Below are 19,728 nucleotides of genomic sequence, written 5' to 3'. Positions count from 1 at the left end.
CACTTTCTTCTTTGGGCCAGATTTGGGGGCCGTGAGGAAAGGGCTGTTTTACTTCCCTTGCTGAGGGAGCCTGGGACTCGGCTCCTCAGGCCCCCGCAGGGTAGGCAAGCGTCCCCCCACCCCCGCCCCCCGCATAAGCTCCTGAAAGCCCCTTTCCCCGAACCCCAGGTGGAGCCCCCTGCTCACTCACCGGCTGCCCCTGCGGAAGATGACTTCCGACGCCCCTCGGCAGGCACGGGTGGAACGGCCGTTGGTGTGGGTGCGCGAGGGGGAGGCGTAGAAAAGGCAGCTCAGCGGGGCCGGCCGGGGAGGTGGGCCGGGCCGCCTGGGCGCGCGGCGGACGAGGGCGGCGGGTAGGGGGCGCTGAGTGGGCGCCTCGCTGCTTGCCGGCCCAGAGCGTCGCACGTCGGGACCCGCCGGTCGGGCTGCGGGTCTGCCCTCCGGCCCCCAGGGGGCGGCGCGGCGCGGGGCTCTCTGCGGCCTCGCGTTCTCGCCGGCGCAGCCAGGAGGCGGCGCCCCTGGACGCCGGAAGGCTCCTCTGGCCCCGCCGTCGAGGTCGCGGCGCTCCGGTACGTTCGAAGGCTTAGGCTGCGTGGCCTCCCGGGCTTCGCGGTTTTCCGCGGCGCGTCCCGCAGGCGCGGGTGCAGGCAGAGGGCGAGGTAGGGCCACGCGAGTGCCAGGCTGAGGTGAGGGCCTGGGAGGGCCCGCGCAAGCGCAGTCCGGAGGCCGCGCTTAGGGCCGTGGGCGTCCTACCGGCGTAGACCTGCTATGCATGACCGCTTGTGCGTGTCCAAGGGCGTGGCCCCACCGGGCACAGATCCTAGAGAACACTGAGGCGGGACCTGGGCAGAAGGGAGACCCTTGACCTTCTACTCTCTTCCTAGGCCTGCATTGCGGTATTGTCTGTGCCCCGGTGTGCCCGGACATCGAGCCTGGCTCCTCCTACGGCCTACTACATTTTGCCTCTGTTGTCCGTGGAAGCCTACTCGACCATCTTAGACCCACTTCCTACCTGAGCTTGGGCCTCAATTCACGCTGAGGGCCCAGCGGCTCTCCTACTAGGCCCTGAACAGGCCCAGCCTTAGGGGAAGATTTATGGAACGGCCCCTGGAAGATGGGGATGAGTCCCCAGACTCCCAAGGCCATGCCACAGACTGGAGATTTGCTGTGTGCAGTATCAGGGATGCCTGGGAGGAAGAACCTGCCCCCCAGATACAGGTTGAGCACCCCAGTCCCCCAAAATCATCTGTAGGGGCAGCCCAGGGGGAAGGTTTACAGGGCTGTCTCCTGCGCAGGGATCTTCAATTACCCCCAGAACTGATGGCTGCAGATGGGTCAGGGGATGGCCAGAAGGGAACGTTAGGAGGTTCCTCAGTCCGGTCGGAGGATCCAACCCCTTCTGGAGTGGAGAGTCCCCTATTCTCTATGTCTTCCCACATCAGACTGGCAGAGGGCGGGAGTGACAGCCAAGAGGGAAACTTGGCAGGGGACCCAGTTCCAGGCAGGGTGGTGCCAGCTGGCTTGGGCCCTGGGGAATTGAACAGCAGCCCTTTGAACCTTGGAGACCCTTTATCAAAGACTGCATCAGAGCTGCTGGAATTAGGTAAGGACAGATGGACTGGGGGGCTCTGGGAAGGGAAGGTGTTTGAAGAAGGGTGTCAAGACTTGGGGAGGCCTCTGACTCAGGCTAAAGCCCAGGTTCCAGGAGGGACCTCTGGTAGGTGACCCAATACAGTTCCAAGTCATTTTTCTTTCCAAGACTCTAGTGGATCCAGCCTTCCCAAACCTGCTGAATGCCTCCTGGCCCAAGACCTCTCCTTGGAGCTGCTGGCCAGTGGCATGGCCACCCTGCCAGGTAGCAGTGAGGGATTACAGGCAGTTGAGGTAGGGTGGCTCAAGGGGGCCAGTGTTCATTGCCTTCTGCCCACAGGGACTCGGGATACAGAAGGCCGGGCAGTACTGCTTCTGGTCACCCACAGCCCAGCCTGGTTTTACCCCAAGTGCAGCAGCCATGAGCTCACCCGCCTCCTGCTCTACCTGCGAAACATCCCTAGGTGGGGACAGGGGGTTGGAAGAAGGCTCCTGGGCCACGAGGAGTCAGGACATGTAATTAGATGCAGAGCTGAAACCTGCTCTTTTAGGCCCGAAGTACAGGCCCTGGGACTGACTGTGCTAGTGGATGCCCGAATTTGCTCCCCAAGCTCCTCCCTCTTGTGGGGACTCAACCAGCTGCAGGTGAGTATGGGATCATAGTTACCCTCCCCCATTCCTTTTATGTAGAGCTAGGGGCAGGGCTGAGCTCAGATTCCTTGCAGGAAGCAGCCCCAGGATCGGTCCACCAGGTGCTGCTAGTGGGAGAAATGCCGGAAGAAGTGCCTTGTGGACTGCAGGTACTGAAGCAAGTTGGCTAGGGGTGTGGGGGGAACTTTCCCACCCAGGCCTGGGTCACAGCACCTTCTTCTCCTACAGCTAGAGCTGCTGCCCTCTCCTCAGAGCCTGCTGACCCACATCTCCATTGCAGGGTTGCCTGCTACATTGGGTGGGGACCTGCCTTACTGCCACCAGTCCTGGCTAGACTTCCGGATGGTTAGTGCTTGGATGGGGAATGGCAGTGGGTATACAAGCAATCTGGGTCTGTGGAGCATTCTCTTCTGGGCTGGGATGAGCAGAGCAAACCTGGCTGCAGTTCCCCGGAATCCAGGATGTCTGGGACCAGCACTGAATACTGCTCTGGTCATGCCTGCCCCCCTGCTCACAGCGTCTCGAAGCCCTACTGAAGAGCTGCCAAGTAGTTTGTGCCCTGCTGCAGGGGGCCATTGAGAGCATGAAGGCTATACCCCAGCCTATGGAGTCTGGGGTGAGTATCCTCTACTGATGTCTCCCTGAAAGTTCCCGTCTCCCTCCTCCTCTCCCTTGCCCACCTCCACTGCCTGTTGCCCTCAACCCTAGGAAGTCAGTCAGCTGCTCCGGCAGGCACAGGTCCTGATGCAGCAGGTGCTAGACTCGCCAAAGCTGGCATGGCTGCAGTGCCAGGGGGGCTTGGAGCTGGCATGGCTGAAGCAAGTTGTCCCAGAGGTGACCCTGAGCCCAGACTACAGGTAGGTGCAAACGTGAATCCCAGATCTTACCCCAGCCAAGGATTCAGCTTTCTGGCTCAGAGTCAGCCAGGATTATCCTGAAGGTACCAGGACAGGGTGGGTTAGAGTAGTGTGACTAGCAGCGGCCCCAGGACTGTGTACCTGGCGCCAGGCCAGCGGTGGAGGAGGTTGACAAGCTGTATGGCTGCGTGGATGGACTGCTGCACCAACTGACCCTGCAGAGCAACCGACGAGTACATGCACTGGAGTTGGTTCAAATGCTGGAGGCTCAGGAGGGCATGCTGCACCAGGTGGGAAATACTGCCCTGCGCTGGCCCTATCCCTTATCTCAAGCCTGACTCCCACCCTACAACAGTTCTCCTCACCTTTCCCTGCTTTTCCCCTGCAGATTGAAGTGTGGCTACAGGAGGTGGGCTGGCCTGCACTGGAGGAGGCAGGGGAGCCCTCGCTGGACATGCTGCTCCAGGCCCAAGGCCCTTTTCAGGAGCTGGACCAGGCTGCCCAGGTGTGTTTGATCACTTACTCATCCTGTAGGTGTTGGGGCACTGTGCAAGGGGCTAGGAATGCAAAGGTGGGTTAAAGCATATCTATCCCTTGTTCTTCTCAGAACTTATAGTCCAGCAGAGGAGAGGAGTTGTAAGTCAGGGTTTACAGTCATAGATGTGCATTTGCAAAAGGAGGGAAGAGCTCTGTAGAGAAGCAATGCAGATGGTTCTGAGTGTGTAACAAGGACCTGACTGAGCAGGGGTGTCCAGGCAGGCTAACTTGAGAAAGTGACTCTTGAGCCAAGAGCTGAAGGATAGGTCAGGGTCAGCCAGGCAGAGCAGGGTCTGGGATGGAGGCTTCCAGACTGGGGAAACAGCATATGCAAGGTACTGTGGCAGGGAGCAGGACATGTGTGCGGAGCCCTAGAAGGCCAGTGAGGTTGAAACGAATGCAGAGAACAAGGGAGAGGGAGAATGGGATGAGATGATGCTGGAGGAGTGGTCAATGGCCAGATCACTGGGCCCTGTAAGCTGTGGACAGGGAGTTTGTATCCTAAAAGCAGTGGAAAATTTAGGCAGGAAAGTTGTATGGTTAGATCCCTGTTCTGGGGCGATTACCTCTAGTAGATAATGACTAGGAGGATGGACATGGGGAGTCCAGGGAAGAGGATTTTGAGTGGTCCAGGCGGGAAATGATGCTTGTTCTGGCAGGATTGTGGAGGGAAGATGGATTTGAGAAGTTGGTGGGATTTGATAGTGCATCCATATGGGAAGAGGGTAAAGGAAAGAGAGATTATAAGAGTGAATGTGTGCTTCTGGGGGAGGGGGATTCATGAGTCCAGGCTCAGGTGTGCCCTTGGGATGATATGAGGGAATGAGTTGGAAGACTTTTGGGTGTTGGGCCTGGATGTTAGAGGAGAGGTCTGGGCTGGAGAGGGTCGCTAGGTGGATATGAGCCGTGTGCATGACATTTGAAGCATTATCGCACAAAATTGCCTGGTGGAAAGAGTCAACTGCGTTCAGGAGCTCCAGTGTTTAAGGACCCAGGTGAGGGTGGGGAGCAGGAGGAGGAACCACCAGAGAAGAGCGAGGAGAACAGAAGAGTGGGATGGTGTCAGGGAGCCGCCAAGAGAGAGTTGGATGTTGCTGAGAGGTGGGTCAGATGTGCTGGGGATGAGAACACAAGTGGAGTTGGCGTGGAGTGATTGGGAGGTGGGTGAGCTCTGAGAGGAGAGGAAGTCCCTCGGGGAAGCTGGCTGTGAGGGGAGCAGAGAGGGGTATGGGTGGGAGTGGTGAGTGGAGGTGGAGGGAATATGTCCAAACACAGGACAAACCTGATGTCCCCAGGAGCAGATCAGGCAAGGGGAGAAGGTTCTGCAGCCACTGGCTGGCTGGGAAGCAGCTGAACTGGGCCCTCTTGGGGCCCACTTTCTGGCCCTGCAAGCCCAGCTGGCTGAATTCTCTGGGGCTTTGGCCCTGCGGCGGCAGCAGCTGGCAGATGCTGAGAAGCTGTTGCAGTTCTTCAAGCAGGTGTGTGCGAGGGCCCTGTCCCTGGCTGCCGCAGCAACTCCACCACAACCTGAGCCCTTCCTGGTTTGTCTTGCCCGTTCTCTTTCCTTGTCTTCAGCCTGACCCCCAAATCCAACCACTGGGGATGTGGCCTGGGGCCAGCATCTTGTGGGGGTGGGGAGTGGGTGGAGAAGAAGGCTCGGTGGTCTTGGGGTCCCTCTAATCCCCGTCTGGCCTTGGTGTTACAGGCCTCAACATGGGCTGAGGAGGGGCAGCGGGTATTGGCAGAGCTGGCACAGAAGCCCTCAGGGGTCGTGCTGCAGCAGCTGCAGCTGCACTGGACCAAGCATCCTGATTTGCCTCCTACCCACTTCCGAAAGATGTGGGCTCTGGCCACAGGGCTGGGTTCAGAAGGCATCCGCCAGGAATGCCGCCAAGCCTGGGCACGGTGCCAGGATACCTGGCTGGCCCTGGATCAGAAACTAGAGGCTGCACTGAAGCCACCACCGATAGGCATCCCAGCTAGCCTGTGTGTAAGTGGAGTCCCTGCTGCACCTGTCGTACCTCCCCTGAGGAAGGCATACAGCTTTGATCGGAATCTGGGGCAGAGCCTCAGTAAACCTGCCCACCACTGCCACCATGCCACCGTCGTTGCCACCCACCATGGACCAGAAACTGGAGGTGGTGCCCAGCCCAAGTCATCCTCCACTCTGCCTCTGCCAGGCAGCTCTGACCTCAGGAGCACCAACAGGTGTAGGCAGTGGGCAGGGCAGGGTGGGCAGTGGCAGGGTGGATGTCTTGGGTCCTGACTCCACCTACCTGGTAGGCTTCAGCTGGTGCTGGCAGAGATGGTGGCCACAGAACAGGAGTATGTCCGTGCCCTTGACTATACCATAGAGAACTACTTCCCTGAGTTGGATCGTCCCGATGTGCCCCAGGGCCTCCGTGGTCAGCGTGCCCACCTCTTTGGCAACCTGGAGAAGCTACGGGACTTCCACCGTCATTTCTTTCTGCGTGAGCTGGAGGCCTGCACCCGGCACCCACCCCGAGTGGCCTATGCCTTCCTGCGCCATGTAAGCCCCACAGGCCAAATCTGCCATACTCAACAAAGAGCTGTTGGCCACATGCTCAGTGCCAGGCCCTGTGCTGGGTACAGCTATGAGCAAGATTGACCAGGTCCCTGCCCCCCCAGGGCACTCAGAGTTTAGTAGGGGAGATACCAGGTAAAAAAAATAATTTCAGATTATAGTTGGGGCTAGCAGGAAAGAAGTTAGAAAGTAATTGTGTACTGGTGGGACAGGGGTTCCCAGCTTGTAGAAAGCAGCTAGCAAAGGCCTTTTTGAGGAGGCCGTATAGAAGTCTAGAGTAAGAACATTCCATCCAGAGGAAACTGCAAGTGCAAAGCCCTTTGGCAGGAAAGAAAGGGACGGTGGTCAAGGAAGAGACAGGTCCCTGTGGCTGAGGATAGTGAGCAGGGAAGGAGTAGTTCAAGGTGAGGTGAGATCAGCGAGGTAGTCTAAGGGCTGGGGGAAGCTCAGGCTGAGAGGGAGGCAGGGCTACTTCTCAGAGGCCTGTGGCCAAGCTCCCCGCTCCTCAGTGCTCATTCTTGCAGCTCGCCCCTGATTTGAAGCAATGCAGATGGGATCTGGGGGGGGCGGGCATTCCCTGGGGAGCTGTTTGTGGGCATTTTGGACCTCTCAAGGTGACAGCCTGTGGGAGCCAACTTTCTCAGACCTGGGCTGAGCCATGTGTCCCCACAGAGGGTGCAGTTTGGGATGTATGCACTCTACAGCAAGAACAAGCCTCTCTCAGACGCTCTGATGACCAGCTATGGCCATGCTTTTTTCAAGGTGGGCAGGCCAGGGACTGGGGTGGGCTGGGGGTGCTCACAGCTACCGTTAACCTCTTAATGGCTCCTCCCCACCTGGCAGGATAAGCAGCAAGCACTGGGGGACCGCCTGGACTTGGCCTCGTACCTGCTAAAGCCCATCCAGCGCATGAGCAAGTATGCACTGCTGCTGCAGGAGCTGGCGCGGGCCTGCGAGGGCCCCGTGCAGGAGATGAGTGCCTTGCGGGCCGCCCAGAGCCTTGTGCGCTTCCAGCTGCAACACGGCAATGACCTGCTAGCCATGGATGCCATCCAGGGCTGTGACGTGAGTCATCCCAGGACCTGGTGGGCACATGCAGTGGGTATGGAAGGAGGGGGCAGAAGAGACGGGCACCCACCAGACCCCTGCTTAGCAGGTTAACCTCAAGGAGCAGGGGCAGCTAGTGCGACAGGATGAGTTCACAGTACGCACTGGGCGCCACAAATCCCTGCGTCGCATCTTCCTCTTTGAGGAACTGCTGCTCTTCAGCAAGCCTCGCCGTGGCCCTGCGGGTGTTGACACATTCTCCTACAAACGCTCCTTCAAGGTAGGCCCACCCGACCCAGCCCCTACCCCTGCCTACCCAGATGCTTCACCAAGCCCTCTCCCTGGTACACAGATGGCAGACCTTGGTCTCACTGAGAGCTGTGGGGACAGCAACCTGCGCTTTGAGATCTGGTTCCGCCGTCGCAAGGCCAGGGACACCTTTGTGCTGCAGGCTGCCAACTTGGCCACCAAGCAGGCCTGGACGGCTGACATCTCTCGCCTGCTCTGGAGGCAGGCTGTTCACAACAAGGGTGGGCCCCTGCCCCTTACTTCACCCCCCCTCCCCTTCCAGGAGGGCTATCACGGCCCCAGTGGGGACCTGGAAAAGCCTAGGAAGTCATCTCTTGGGGCTGGGTGGGAAGAGGCTCAGCAACACCAGGCAGGGCAGGGGAAAGAACTTCACAGTCAGGCAGTTTCTGCCGACACACTGACTTCGGGTGCATTGTTAACCTCTGTGTTAGCAGCCTCATCTTTCACTGATGTGGAGACAGTGGCCATGGGAGTCACTGAAGGCAGGGGAGAAGGAAAAAGATGTGTGATATTGGGGCCTTTTTGGGACTTAGAGTTGTCCTTAATGATATTGCAGGCTCAGATGCAGGACATTATATATCCTGCCACTGAATGGACTGGGAGAAAGTATAAACTACAACATAAGCTATAATCCACACTGTGTAGCAATGCCCCAAATTGTACTCATCAAATGCAGTGCATGTACCATACTAATCAAAGTTGTTGATGTGGGAGGAGTGGGGGGTATGGGGAGTAGAGTATATGGGAACCTCTTATATTTTTTAATGTAAAATTTTTTGTGATCTATGTATCTTTAAAAAAAAGAGAGATAAAAAAGGAATTATGACACCTGCCCCATGGGAGTAACAGCTCACAGGGCAGTGAACCTGAAGGAGGTGGGTGTACAGAAAGGATTTGGTTAAAGTGGGGAGATAGAGGCCCAAGGGCAAGGCTAGTGTCTGGGGCCCCTGCCTTATACCTCCTCTCCACCCAGAGGTCCGCATGGCTGAGATGGTGTCCATGGGTGTGGGGAACAAGAGCTTCAGGGACATTACCCCCAGCGAGGAGGCTATCAGTGACCGCACCATCAACTATGTCCTAAAGTGCCGAGGTAGCTGGCAGGCTCCGGGGGTGGGGGTGTAGAAAGCTGCATGGGGAGCAATATGGACCTTGGTTGGCCTTGGCCTGAGCTCCCTTTGGGACCTTGGGCCAGGCTGGGCTCTGGCCTGCCCCAACCAGAACCTCCCTTTTGTGCAGAAGTTCGCTCTCGGGCTTCCATCGCTGTGGCCCAGTTTGACTACGACAGCTCCTACCTGGAGGCCTCGAACTCCCTTCCTGGAGACCCTGCCTCTTGTTCTGTATTGGGGTCCCTCAACCTGCACCTGTACAGAGACCCAGCTCTTCTGGGCCTCCGTTGGCCCTTGTATTCCACCAACTTCTCAGAGGCGGCAGCGCTGGAGACTGAAGCAGAGCTGGGTAGCCAGCCCTCTTTGAGCATGTCTGGGCCTAGACAGACACAGGAGGGCATGGTTTGGGGTCTGGGCCCACCTTGCCAACAGCTCACCCAGACTCTCTCTCTAGCTCTCGAGGACTCTGAGGTCTCATCCCAGTGCCCGTCAGCCAGTGGCTCTAGTGGTTCCGACAGCAGCTGTGTGTCAGGGCAGGTCCTGGGCAAGGGCCTTGAGGATTTGTCCAGTGTGAGTGCCATTTTGCCATAAACCCACTGGCCCCTTGCCAGCTCTGTCTGGGCCTCTGGCTGCTTTTGCTTTAGGTGGAACTGGGGTGGGTGGACCAGAGCCATTCCCCAGAGAGCCCACCTGGTCGCTGAGCCAAGGGTACAGGTGTTCATGCCCGGCCTTGCACCACAGGTCTGATCCGGGCTTGAAGGTGAGCAGTGGATGCAGCAGCCTGTGGCTCCAAGGAACCTCACCTCTCCTGGATCTGCTGTGACCAGGGCGCGGCTAGCACCTGAGCCATCTTCAGCCGATGTGGACTGCCCTTTGACTGTTACGGGTCTTTTCCACGGGAATCTGGCTGTAACACCTGAACGAGCACCCTGACCCTGGGCTCCTGGCCCCAGGTGCCCTTCTCCTGTTCCCCTCTCCAGCCCCCACCCCAGTTGTGGTTTAGGACTGGGCTAAGCTCTAGGCTGGTGGGAACTCTATCTCCTGGCAGTGACTGGGCTACCCCCATCCCTCAGGAGGAACACAGCTCCCCAAACTTAGGGGCAAGTCTGCACCCCTGCTGGGCCCTTACCCTTGCCTGTCCTGGCTCCCCAGGCCCAGCGCCTTCCTTCTTGGATCAGTTTGGTTCTTTTGACTCAGTGTCTTTTGAGGATGTTTAAATTAGAGTTATTATCTAAAATTATTTCACTGGTAGTTAGGCCTTTGGCATTTCAGAGAGAGTGCAGGCCTTTGACTCATGCGTGGTTTATTCTTTTATTTGTTAACAATGAAAAATAAACTGATATATGTTCTTGGGTGGGCACATGCATTATTCTGGGGACATCCCCAGTTAGAATGAGTATGTGAAGATGGCATCTCTGAATACCCTAGCCCTCTTGTAAGTATTTGGCCAAGATTGAGTACGAGACAGATTTAGACAGGCCCCTCTGGATGAGCAGGTCCATGCAGCAGCCATACTTCCTGGCAAAAGGCAGTGTGAGCTGGAAGGAAAGGCCTGTCTTATTCCTGGTTTTCTGGCCAATTGCCTACTAGCTCCATGTGGACATGGGTGTTCCTGTCTGGGCAGGGGTGGGGCAAGCCCAGTTGGTGGGGACTTGATGCTCTTGGCCTCACTTTGGCCCAAAGGCAACTCCCAGGACATATGGCTAGGAGTGGCTACCAGGGAACCTGTTAGAATGACCAGGAGGTAAAAAATGTATGTTTCCTGTCACTGGTTTTCCATTTGCCTTCACCTTTACAATCAGTAGAGTGAAAGGTGATAATAATGCATTTGATTATTAGAATGCCACGTTAATGAGAAATTAGCTAAAACCTTTTCACCGTCCATGTTAAAAATAATAATCTAAAACTCCAAAATTATTCTAAGGAGTCAAAACCAAAATAGCTTGGTCATTCTTTCATCCTTGAACATTTTCCTTTTCTTTGTTAAAAAAATATTTTTGAAGCAGCTCAAATGTGAAAGAAATGCACAATTTAAAAAGGTGGGGGAAGCAGACTTGGCCCAGTGGTTAGGGCATCCGCCTACCACATGGGAGGTCCGCGGTTCAAACCCTGGGCCTCCTTGACCTGTGTGGGGTTGGCCCATGTGCAGTGCTGATGTGTGCAAGGAGTGCCCTGCCACGCAGGAGTGTCTCCTGCGTAGGGGAGCCCCATGCGCATGTTGTGCGCCCCATAAGGAGAGCCGCCCAGCACGAAAGAAAGTGCAGCCTGCCCAGGAATGGCGCCACCCACACGGAGAGCTGACACAACAAGATGACACAACAAAAAGTAACACAGATTCCCGTGCCGCTGATAAGGATAGAAGTGGTCACAGAAGAACATGCATCGAATGGACACAGAGAGCAGACAACTGGGGAGGGGTAAGGGGAGAGAAATAAATGAAAAAGAAATCTTTAAAAGGGCGGCATATTGGCTAAGTAAGCAAAGTTGGTATCACAGGCGAAGAGGTCTGAGTCCTAATCATTTCTCTGATTTCAGCACCCCAAAAACTGGGGCTCATATTGTCTGCTTTCCCAAGTGAGGCCAAGAGTTGTTAAGGGATGAAGGCAAAGTTGGTATCATTGGAAGAAAACTATGAAAACCAGTGACGGGAACATTCTCACTTTGGACTTGTTTGGACTGGTTAATTTCAGGCATTGTGTCTCCCTCCCCAGGACCAAGGGACAGGCCTGGCTGCCTGCCTACTCTCCCAGGCAGCACTGGCTGGCCCCCATGCAGTGAGACACACGGTCCCTCAAGGCACCCAGCAGGCTGCCCTTCCCAGTGGGGGTGGGGGGCCCTCACCTCCACCCAGCTGTACAGGCGTTCCTGGGTGTGCCGGTCATCCTTGAAGCCGGCGATGGCCAGCAAATCCACCACAAACTGCTTGGGGCTCATGTGCAGGGCCTGCCAGGAGAGCCCATGGTCACGTAGGGCCGGGGCAGCCCCTCAGAATGGGATGCAGAGCAGGGGCTTCCTTGGGTCTGCAGGAACCCCAGGGACAGGAGACGCTGCCACTCCAAGTCTGCCTCTGGGCCAGGCATGGTCCAGATGAAGATGCCCTGCTTTCCTGTCTCTGTCCTTCCTGCCAACCTCTGCCCTGACCTCCTCCCCTTACCCTGTCGTGGCCTGCTTCCTCTTGCCTTGCAGCACTCATTGAGGGGGCACAGGGAGAGGGTGGAGGAGGTACAGGGTGCCCCAGGGCTTGTGGCCTGTCACACATACCCACAGCCTGTTGACCAGGGAGACCACCTTGGCCGTGATGGCTTTGGGGTCCTTTTGCCTGATGGAATCCAGGATGATGTCTGTCAGGAAGCGGTGACATTTCTGGGCGTAAAACATCTCTTCCCATGACAGAGAGAAACTCAGGAAAGTTACCCCTGTGGAAGGAGGGAATGGATGTGGCCACATTTGCCCACACCTAGGGCATCAGAGACAGCCTGAGAGAGGTGCAGGGCCCCAAGGAGGGCCATCCCTCCCTGTGAAGTGCCCTGGGCAGGGGCTCAGATGGCTCCCCAAGGAAGTTCAGGGCCAGGCATGGCTCCAGAGCCTCACCTTGGGCCTGGGTGCTGGCTATGGCCGGTGTGTGCCGGAGGTTGTCCATTTGTGTGGTGTACACGATGCTGTCCTCAAAGAACATACAGGAGCCATCGCTGCCCACCACGGGGGGGTGGGCCACTTTGAGAATGACCCCCGTGCTGTCCACTTCAGTGGCCTCAGGCAGAGGCTGCTCAGGCGCAGCGCTTTCTGTGAAAACAACATTGTGGGCGGGGTGTCCTTCCTAAGCCACCTCAGAGCCCAGTGGGGGTGGGGCTCTGCTGGCAGAGTCCTATGTCTGTCACCCCACCCTTCCAGCTGCTGATCCCTCTGGTGTTTCAGAAATGGCACCCTGGGCTGGCAGGTGCCTGTCTGAGCCATTCCCCTCTTCACTGCCCTGGAATCATTACAAGCCAAATCCTCAATTTCAGAGCTCCAAGGAACTCTCCAAATTCCTCTGTTGAACTAACACTGGTGTCATATAGGGCCGATAACCCGGCTGAGGACTGGCAATCTTTTTTTGTAAAACAAGTACTTTCTGGTTGATCCCTGACCGTGTTTACTCTGGAAGAGTACGCTTGACAGACCAACTTGGGGCTCCCAGGCAGAGGGTCCAAGAAAGCCCTCCCAAGCAGGGCTGAAGAAAGGGCTTTCAGGAGCAGAGAAAGCAGTCGACCCAGCCTTCTCAGCCACTTCCCTGGGCTGTCACCTCACCTCCCCATTGCACACCTCTCTACACTACTCTTCCCCAAGTCCCACTCATCTTGTCCACCTCACCTCAGTAATGGCTCCACTCTCCTTGAGGCACCCAAGTCAGAAACCTGGCCCCCTTCTTGCCTGGATCCCTCCTTCCTTCCCCCCAACTGCCAAGCCTGCTTCACCTCTGATGAATTCAATGGCTTCTAACATTTCTCCTTCTCCTGCTACATTTCCTCTGCTCCCCAAGCAAGCTTTCTGAAATGCACACTTGGCTGTATCTCCTGCTCCATCCTGTTTAAAATCTTTTGGTAGCCTCCCACTTCCCTAGGACCAGGACAAAGTGCCTTGTCCTTAATTTGGCCCACAGGGCCTGTCCTGATCTACTCAAGTTTTCAGCTTTGTCCCCCATCACTTCACGTGACGCTCAGCCCCCAGCTAGACCAATGACCTGTTTCCACAAACACCCCATGCTTTTACTTCCCTTCCCCCTGCTGATTTCCTAGCCCCTGCCCTCATCCGTTCTCCCAGCACCTCATGGGCACCCCTTCCCGGGGCACTCATGGCTTTACCTTGTGATCGTCTCTTGGCCCCTCAAGCCATTGTGCGTGCCACTTCTGTGTCTACTGCCTGGCACAGAGCTGGCATTGGGGAATGGAAGGCTTTAGTTCCTGCTTTGTCACTACCTCTGTGATCTTGGCCAAGGAGTTTGTAAATGAGGCTTAGGTCAAATAAGGGACTGGACTCACCTCTCTCCTTTGGCCTCTGCTTGCCCCAGTCCTTCAGGGTGGCAGCTCTTTTCATGGGGAAGTATGGCTTAAAGGTTGGCTCCGGCCCTCTGTCTTTCACTCCAGCTCCAACCCCTGCCTGAGGACTTGGGCCCTTCTCTGAGGCTGCAGAATTAGCTTTCCAGGCCACTGAGGTACTAGGTTGGGAAGGAGCCTCACTTCCCGAGGGGAGCTGTAGGGCGGCCTCCTCCAAGGGGTTGCTCCGGGGGGCTGTCAGTGGCTGGAATTCCCACTGTTTGCAATTGACCATGTCCCACTCCCTTACCAGGGAGATAAGTTTTTGCATGGGGGTGACAGGAGGGTCTTTGGTTTCATATTTCTGTGTGAGGTTGATTGTGGTACACTTTTTTTTAGAGGGGCTCTCAGGATGGGCCCCCCAGTGTCTGGGGTTGGCACAGAGGCCAGGGCAGTGTGAGTATGCGCTGGGGTTGCCCGCCCTCTTGGCACCTCGGCACAGGGACACTTGGATGGTCTGGGTATATGGCTCAGCCTCCTCCGTCTGGCTGGACCTGGCCAGGGTCCCCTTGGCTTTGTTCCATGGAGTCCTGTCATTGCAGTCTTGGAATTCCATAGGCATGCAGACTGTGGTCTGGGGAGGGAGGGACATGGCAGCTCTGAGCATGTCACGCTTCCATGTTGAAGCCCAGACCAAGAGCTAACAAGCTGGACCTCCAAGGCCGCACTTGCTCACCCAGGGCAGTCTGTCCCTACATGGGTCCCAGGGGGGCTTTGTCAGTCTGAGTGGGCATGGTGCCAGCCCAGGGGCCTCTCACACACCAACAGGGGATAATATCAGTGACCCAGCCCATGAGTGGTCAAGACTTCCCTATGCCTCTTTCAAGGTTCAAAAACCAGTCACTGGGTTGGAAGCCCAGGTAAGTCCTGCTCCTTCATTTTGCCATACGCCTCAGTAGTTGGCCTGACCCCTGGGCCTGGTGGTTTGTTCTCTGAGGGCAAGGCCAAACCATAAAAGGTTGGGGCTTACTTCTTTGGGGTCTCTGCCAAACTCCACCAGTGACCCTGGCCCTTCTGTCACCACATGCAACCTCCTGATGGGAAAAGCTTCTTCATTTTCAGATTCTTTCTCTTGGGTCCACGACCTGCAGAACCCAAGAGGGATTGGTTAGTAAACAGAAGCTTCTACCAGTCCATTGGCTGGTTGGTCAGGTCAGCACTTTGGCTGGGAATTCATGCTAGGAAACAGGGAAAGGGGCTTTTGCATAAGGTTCTAGCCAATCCTGGGCCTGTTCCACCCACTCAACCCCAAAGACAAAAGGTCTGGCTAGAAGGTGGGATTTAGGAAAGGATTCCCAAGAGAAACGAAAATCACCAAACTCCTGGGCAAGTTCTCCTTACTTGTATGCCTCACATTGGGCAAGGGCTTCTGAGAGGGATGGAATGTGGTATTCCTCTACTTCCTGGCAGAAGAGGGGCCATTCCCTGCAAACAACAAGATGCCAGACTGGGCAGCTGGAGTGCGAGTGTGGGTGGGGACTTAAACCCCAGAGCTGCTTTTTTTACTAATAGTTAACTTGGATATAATTTAACCTTTTCCCTGAAGGATGCAAACTTTTATTGGCGAAGGGATGGAATCAGCCTCAATGATTTCATTAGAAAATTTCCTTACTTCACTTACTTAAATTCAGATGGTAAAAACAGTTTTCCGAGTCTCAGGAAGTTGAGAACGTGTCGGAACATTTGGCCATCCCCGTGGATCAGCAGGGTCTGTCCATATGTGATCCAATACACTCTCCGAGGGTTGGACAGCAGTTCTGGATACTGGAAGGAGTTGGACATCAGACTTAGGCCCAGGGGCTAGCTCTCTCAGAAGGGGCAGGTCAGTCTTCTCTTGCCTCATTTCCCCGGCTGTGCTACAGCAGAGCGGCTTTGAGGTTTCCATCTCCCTGTTTTGTTGACCACAGGAGCCATAGTGGGGAGCAGAGCCTCTAGGGAGAAGCATGTCACCCCTGCTTCAAGTTTTACTGGTCCCTAGACCACCCTCTCGAGGCATTTGAACATTCCCCACCCCACCTTCTGGCTCAGTCCAGGTCCCTTAGACCTGGCCTTCTCCCTACCTAAACTCCTGAGACCTTCCCAACATGCTGCTCATATGATAAAGCAATTTGGACAGTGGAGTCAAGGACAGGGTCCCGTTCTAAACAGGTGTTGGAGACTATGTGAGGTTTAGAGGTCAATGTCAAAGTAGCTCAGCCAGGGAAGCCGAAGGGAGAGGCATGCAGTCCACGGCTAGCAGTACCTTCAGCAGGGTCTGCAGGGTCGTTGCATACCAGTGGCTTCCAACATAAACTTTGATGATCTGTTGGGGGGAATATACAGTGATTTCTGCTGTCCACTCCTCACCTATGGAAACCAATGAGAGGGAACACGTCACAGCCAGAAGATGAAATTAGGTAAGATATTTGGGCCAAAGAATGTACAGCATCTTAAGACTCAATATCTTCATCAGTCAGTGTGTTGTCTACATTGAGAAGCAGCAGAAATCTCTGACACCAACCTTTCTTGCTGCTCACTATATAGTTTCTTGTGTAGTAAGGTGGCCTTAGAGTAGCAACTTGGGGGTCAGCTGGTGACTCTGGGGACAGAGAGGGCAAACCTGCTCATTCTCAACTCCAAGGGCACTGCCCCTCTTTACCTGACCCACCTCTCTCAAGAAAGCTGAGCTGACCTTCGTGTCCCCCTCCATTGTCAACTGCCTCTGGTTCCTGGCTGAGTGTGTCCTGGGTGTGTTAACTTTTCATGTGGCCACTCAGACTAGAGCTAGGAGTCCCTCTGTATGTTTGTGTGTATGGTTTGGCTAATGTCATAGAACTAGCTCTCATCAAATTGGTCACTTCTGTAGAGATCAAGCCTCTAAGCATGGTGGAGTATGGGGGCTTTATTCTTTATTTCAGGAAGACAAACCTGACCCCTTTCCTAAGGGTGACTATATTTAGGCTTTGCTCTGATGTGTGGGGACCAGTTTCTAGTGGGTTTTGTAATGATATAAATGTAATGGTATAAAAGAGTATATAGCTAAGAGATATAACATATATATAATCAAGAGATAAGATGGATATACTTTGATTGTAAGCTCCATGAAAAGAGGGTCCGGTTCTATATTGCTCACTTCTCTACCCGCAGAGTCTACTCCTATCCTGGAATATAAGTAGGTGCTCAATAAATGTTGAATGTTGCTGGATCATAATAATAAAGCTTGGGCTTGACCTAAAAAGAGATAATGGACAGCTGGTGTAAACAGCATTGGCTTTGGACTCAGATTCAAGCCTCAGCTTGACCACTAACTATGTGATTGAGCAAGTTTCCATCCTGAGCCTCTGCTTCAGTTCTTAAATGGACCTGGCGATTGTTCCTTCCTGGATGGTGTGAGGACCGAATGGGCACAGCATGTTGGCCCCTGAGCCCAGAGCAGACATGTCCTTGGGTACAAGGTAGTGGCCCAGTCTATACTACTTGAGACACCTTGTGGGCTTGAGTAATGAGGAGGGGGCACTTAACACAAACGTTTCCCTTTAGGCAAACCCCACTGACATTGGTCTGCTTTTCCCCTCTCTTCATAGTTCCTGACGCTGGCCAGCCCCATCTCTCTTCTCCAATCCCTCAGACCCTCCCCCAATGCTACATTCAAATGGAGAAGCTTCCTCATTTACTGAGCACATCCATGGGTGCCAATGTCCTTGGCTCCAAATGGGTCTTCAGAGCCACTTTCATTGGCTCATAGGTGATGTCCCTCTTGTCCAGGAAGGCACAGAGCTCATACACCTCGGAAATGGTCTCGGTCAGTGGCAGCCGGCAAGTCCCCAGCCAGTTCCTGCTTAAAGAGAAGGCCCATCATCGAGAGCCTTAGTACCACATCCCAAGAGTTGCTAGTCTGTAACTTGCCATGAGACCAGCTCAGACCTGGCACCACTAGCATCATTTCCTGATTTAACTGGAAGTCTGGTGACATCTTGTAGAAGAGGAAACCTGGACACAGGCCTACATCTTTGGAGCTGAGCTTGACCTATTTCATGAAAGTTCCCTAAGTCAACTGACCAAGCCTCTGGGCCCAATCTCAGGTACCAGAGGTACCCTATCTCAGGTACCATAAGTACCTGTCCAAGCCATCTTGCTATGGGGCAGTCTGCCATGGTCCTGGGAGATTACTCATACCCTGTGCACCCAAGAAAGAGGCTAGAGATCTGAACACCAACCACCCCCACCCCCACCCAAGCCCTCCCTTTGAAGGCACTTGTATATGCCCTCTGTCACATCAGTGGTGGAATGTGTCTGGGAGAGACGGATGGTGCGGGGCGTGCTTCAGCAGTTACAGCCAAGGGCTGGGAGAGTGCCCCCTTGATACTGTCCTGGATTTCTTCTGCTGCACCTGGCTGTTTAGGGTCCCTGCACCCTGAGCAGCCTCAGACTAGGACCTCCACCAAGAATGGGCCAAAAGACTCTCAGAAGAGATAAAAGGCCCCTGCAGGAAAGAAGGTACATTTACCTTCCTTTTGGTACTTCTTAGGACAAAAGAGGATGCAGTATCATTTGGAACTACCCAACTCTATTCAGGACACTATCATAAAGACTGCGCTGGAGCAAGACAGTGGGCAGGGTTGGACAACTCTTTACCCAGGGCTCTTTCAGTTTTGGTACCAAAGTATTTTATGACCTGGAGAGAGTTGCACCACTGTTTGTACCTCAATTTATCCCTCTATAAAAGGGAATTGTAATCCATGTCCCTTCTCTACTGGGGATATTCTGAATTAAGCTCTCAGGGCCAGGCCAGGTATCACCTCCTCTGGGAAACCTGCTGGCCTGGCTTCTGGAAAGGCTCATTCCTGGCTCTGGCTTCTGGGTACACCCAGTGAGCCTCCCAAAGGTAGGGGGAGAATGTGTGTTGGAGGGTCTACATTCCCTACTAGCTTGGTGAGTGGTACCCAGCACCCTGATGGGTGATGTGACTGTGAGCAAGGGGTTTGAACCAGGGAAATGGATTGCAGAGAACAGAAATATGAAACAGTCTGAAGCCCTTGAACCTTGGGGACCCTTGTGACTCCACTGGAACCGTCCTTTCCTGAGGCCCTAACCTAGTGATGGTGGTAGTGGGGGAAGTTGCTAAAATGATAGGTTTGCCCCCAGGGATACTACTTTTCTCTGGCCCTAGAGAAATGTAAAACCCAGCCTGAGTGGGGCTGAGCTGTTCTCTGCGGAGGGCCTTACTTGACGTGCTGAAAGAGGACCCCGTTCCCCGTGATGTACAGTCTGCTCCCATCCAGCGTGCTCTCGATGCGGAGCTGCCCCAGCGCAGAGTCCGGGTACTTGACCAGCAGACCCAGGGCCATCATGTACAGGGGCTTCACAGATTCCAGGCCGGCTGCACGGCCTCCCTTTCCTGGACTTGGAGGAGGACAGGAGGTCCGGGAACAGCCACCTGTACAGGAGAAGGGGAGTGAGACTCCTAGGTCCCCATGGTCGCAGCTATATTGGAGACTTTGGATCTTGCTGCCTGCTGTGGCCTCAAATAAGCACTGAAGAGGCTTAGAGGGAGGTGACATTGTATAGTCCATATCTGGATCTTCTGAAAATCAGTATAATATTTTATATACTCAGATTTAGAGGTCAAACTAATTGGGAGGGCTGGGTGGGGTAGGAGGTTTCTTTGTTATATCACTAAAATCTGAATTTCAGATATTTCAGTATAGCAGTCAATCTGGCTCCAACCTCTGTAGGCATCTCCTTCAATTCCAAGCTCTGCTCTAACTATCCAAAGATCAGCAACCAAAGCACAGACCCATTGTGCATCACAAGTTTCCTGAATTCACCGAAACTGGGGTCCCCAAGACATACTATGTGCTATTCCTTTCAGGTTAGCTATGTGGGTTGCTGGATCATGGGATGGGTCCTTGTTCTCCTGCAGTGGACAGTACCACAGCCTACAGGACCCTGCCCCAGCAACAACTATGGGCCAGCAGGCAAGCTGCTGGCTGACTTTCGTGGATTAGCTCCCTGTAAAGTGGGTGGTGCTATCA

The 19,728-nt window shown here is 54.8% G+C and overlaps 2 protein-coding genes across 3 annotated transcripts in view; one reads left to right on the top strand and one right to left on the bottom strand.

Annotated features, from left to right (window-relative positions):
* Positions 1 to 896: 896 nt before the first annotated feature.
* Positions 897 to 9,996, top strand: PLEKHG4 (pleckstrin homology and RhoGEF domain containing G4). Its single transcript, XM_058279861.2, has 21 exons — positions 897 to 1,603; positions 1,760 to 1,855; positions 1,931 to 2,054; positions 2,142 to 2,235; positions 2,316 to 2,390; positions 2,470 to 2,586; positions 2,759 to 2,857; positions 2,950 to 3,098; positions 3,250 to 3,388; positions 3,487 to 3,603; positions 4,931 to 5,113; positions 5,341 to 5,843; positions 5,919 to 6,165; positions 6,853 to 6,942; positions 7,024 to 7,245; positions 7,337 to 7,507; positions 7,580 to 7,757; positions 8,510 to 8,626; positions 8,773 to 8,991; positions 9,097 to 9,212; positions 9,384 to 9,996. The coding sequence occupies exons 1-21, from the start codon at positions 1,096 to 1,098 to the stop codon at positions 9,387 to 9,389; spliced, it is 3,570 nt and encodes a 1,189-aa protein (XP_058135844.1). The 5' UTR covers positions 897 to 1,095; the 3' UTR covers positions 9,390 to 9,996.
* The window catches only part of KCTD19 (potassium channel tetramerization domain containing 19), a 31,556-nt gene continuing 21,767 nt past the window's right edge, over positions 9,940 to 19,728 (bottom strand). For both annotated transcript variants that reach the window (XM_012526100.4, XM_071209124.1), the window contains 11 exons: positions 18,920 to 19,130; positions 17,368 to 17,528; positions 15,957 to 16,060; positions 15,336 to 15,478; positions 15,056 to 15,139; positions 14,685 to 14,799; positions 13,661 to 14,288; positions 12,234 to 12,425; positions 11,904 to 12,058; positions 11,484 to 11,585; positions 9,940 to 10,180 (listed from right to left, as the gene is read on the bottom strand). In XM_012526100.4, coding sequence (XP_012381554.3) covers positions 10,067 to 10,180; positions 11,484 to 11,585; positions 11,904 to 12,058; positions 12,234 to 12,425; positions 13,661 to 14,288; positions 14,685 to 14,799; positions 15,056 to 15,139; positions 15,336 to 15,478; positions 15,957 to 16,060; positions 17,368 to 17,528; positions 18,920 to 19,130 — 2,009 coding nt within the window. In that variant the 3' untranslated portion in view covers positions 9,940 to 10,066. The remainder of the gene's footprint in view (positions 10,181 to 11,483; positions 11,586 to 11,903; positions 12,059 to 12,233; positions 12,426 to 13,660; positions 14,289 to 14,684; positions 14,800 to 15,055; positions 15,140 to 15,335; positions 15,479 to 15,956; positions 16,061 to 17,367; positions 17,529 to 18,919; positions 19,131 to 19,728) is intronic.

The sequence above is a fragment of the Dasypus novemcinctus genome, chromosome 18, assembly GCF_030445035.2.
Source record: "Dasypus novemcinctus isolate mDasNov1 chromosome 18, mDasNov1.1.hap2, whole genome shotgun sequence".
NCBI lineage: Eukaryota > Metazoa > Chordata > Mammalia > Cingulata > Dasypodidae > Dasypus > Dasypus novemcinctus.
This window is presented reverse-complemented; position numbering and strand designations above follow the sequence as displayed.

Excerpts from the sequence above, each read along its gene's own strand:
- PLEKHG4 (XM_058279861.2), top strand. The coding sequence starts at position 1,096 with ATGGAACGGCCCCTGGAAGATGGGGATGAGTCCCCAGACTCCCAAGGC. Across the intron at positions 2,587-2,758 it reads CCTGGCTAGACTTCCGGATG|CGTCTCGAAGCCCTACTGAA; the intron begins GTTAGTGCTTGG and ends CCCTGCTCACAG. Across the intron at positions 2,858-2,949 it reads CCCAGCCTATGGAGTCTGGG|GAAGTCAGTCAGCTGCTCCG; the intron begins GTGAGTATCCTC and ends CCTCAACCCTAG.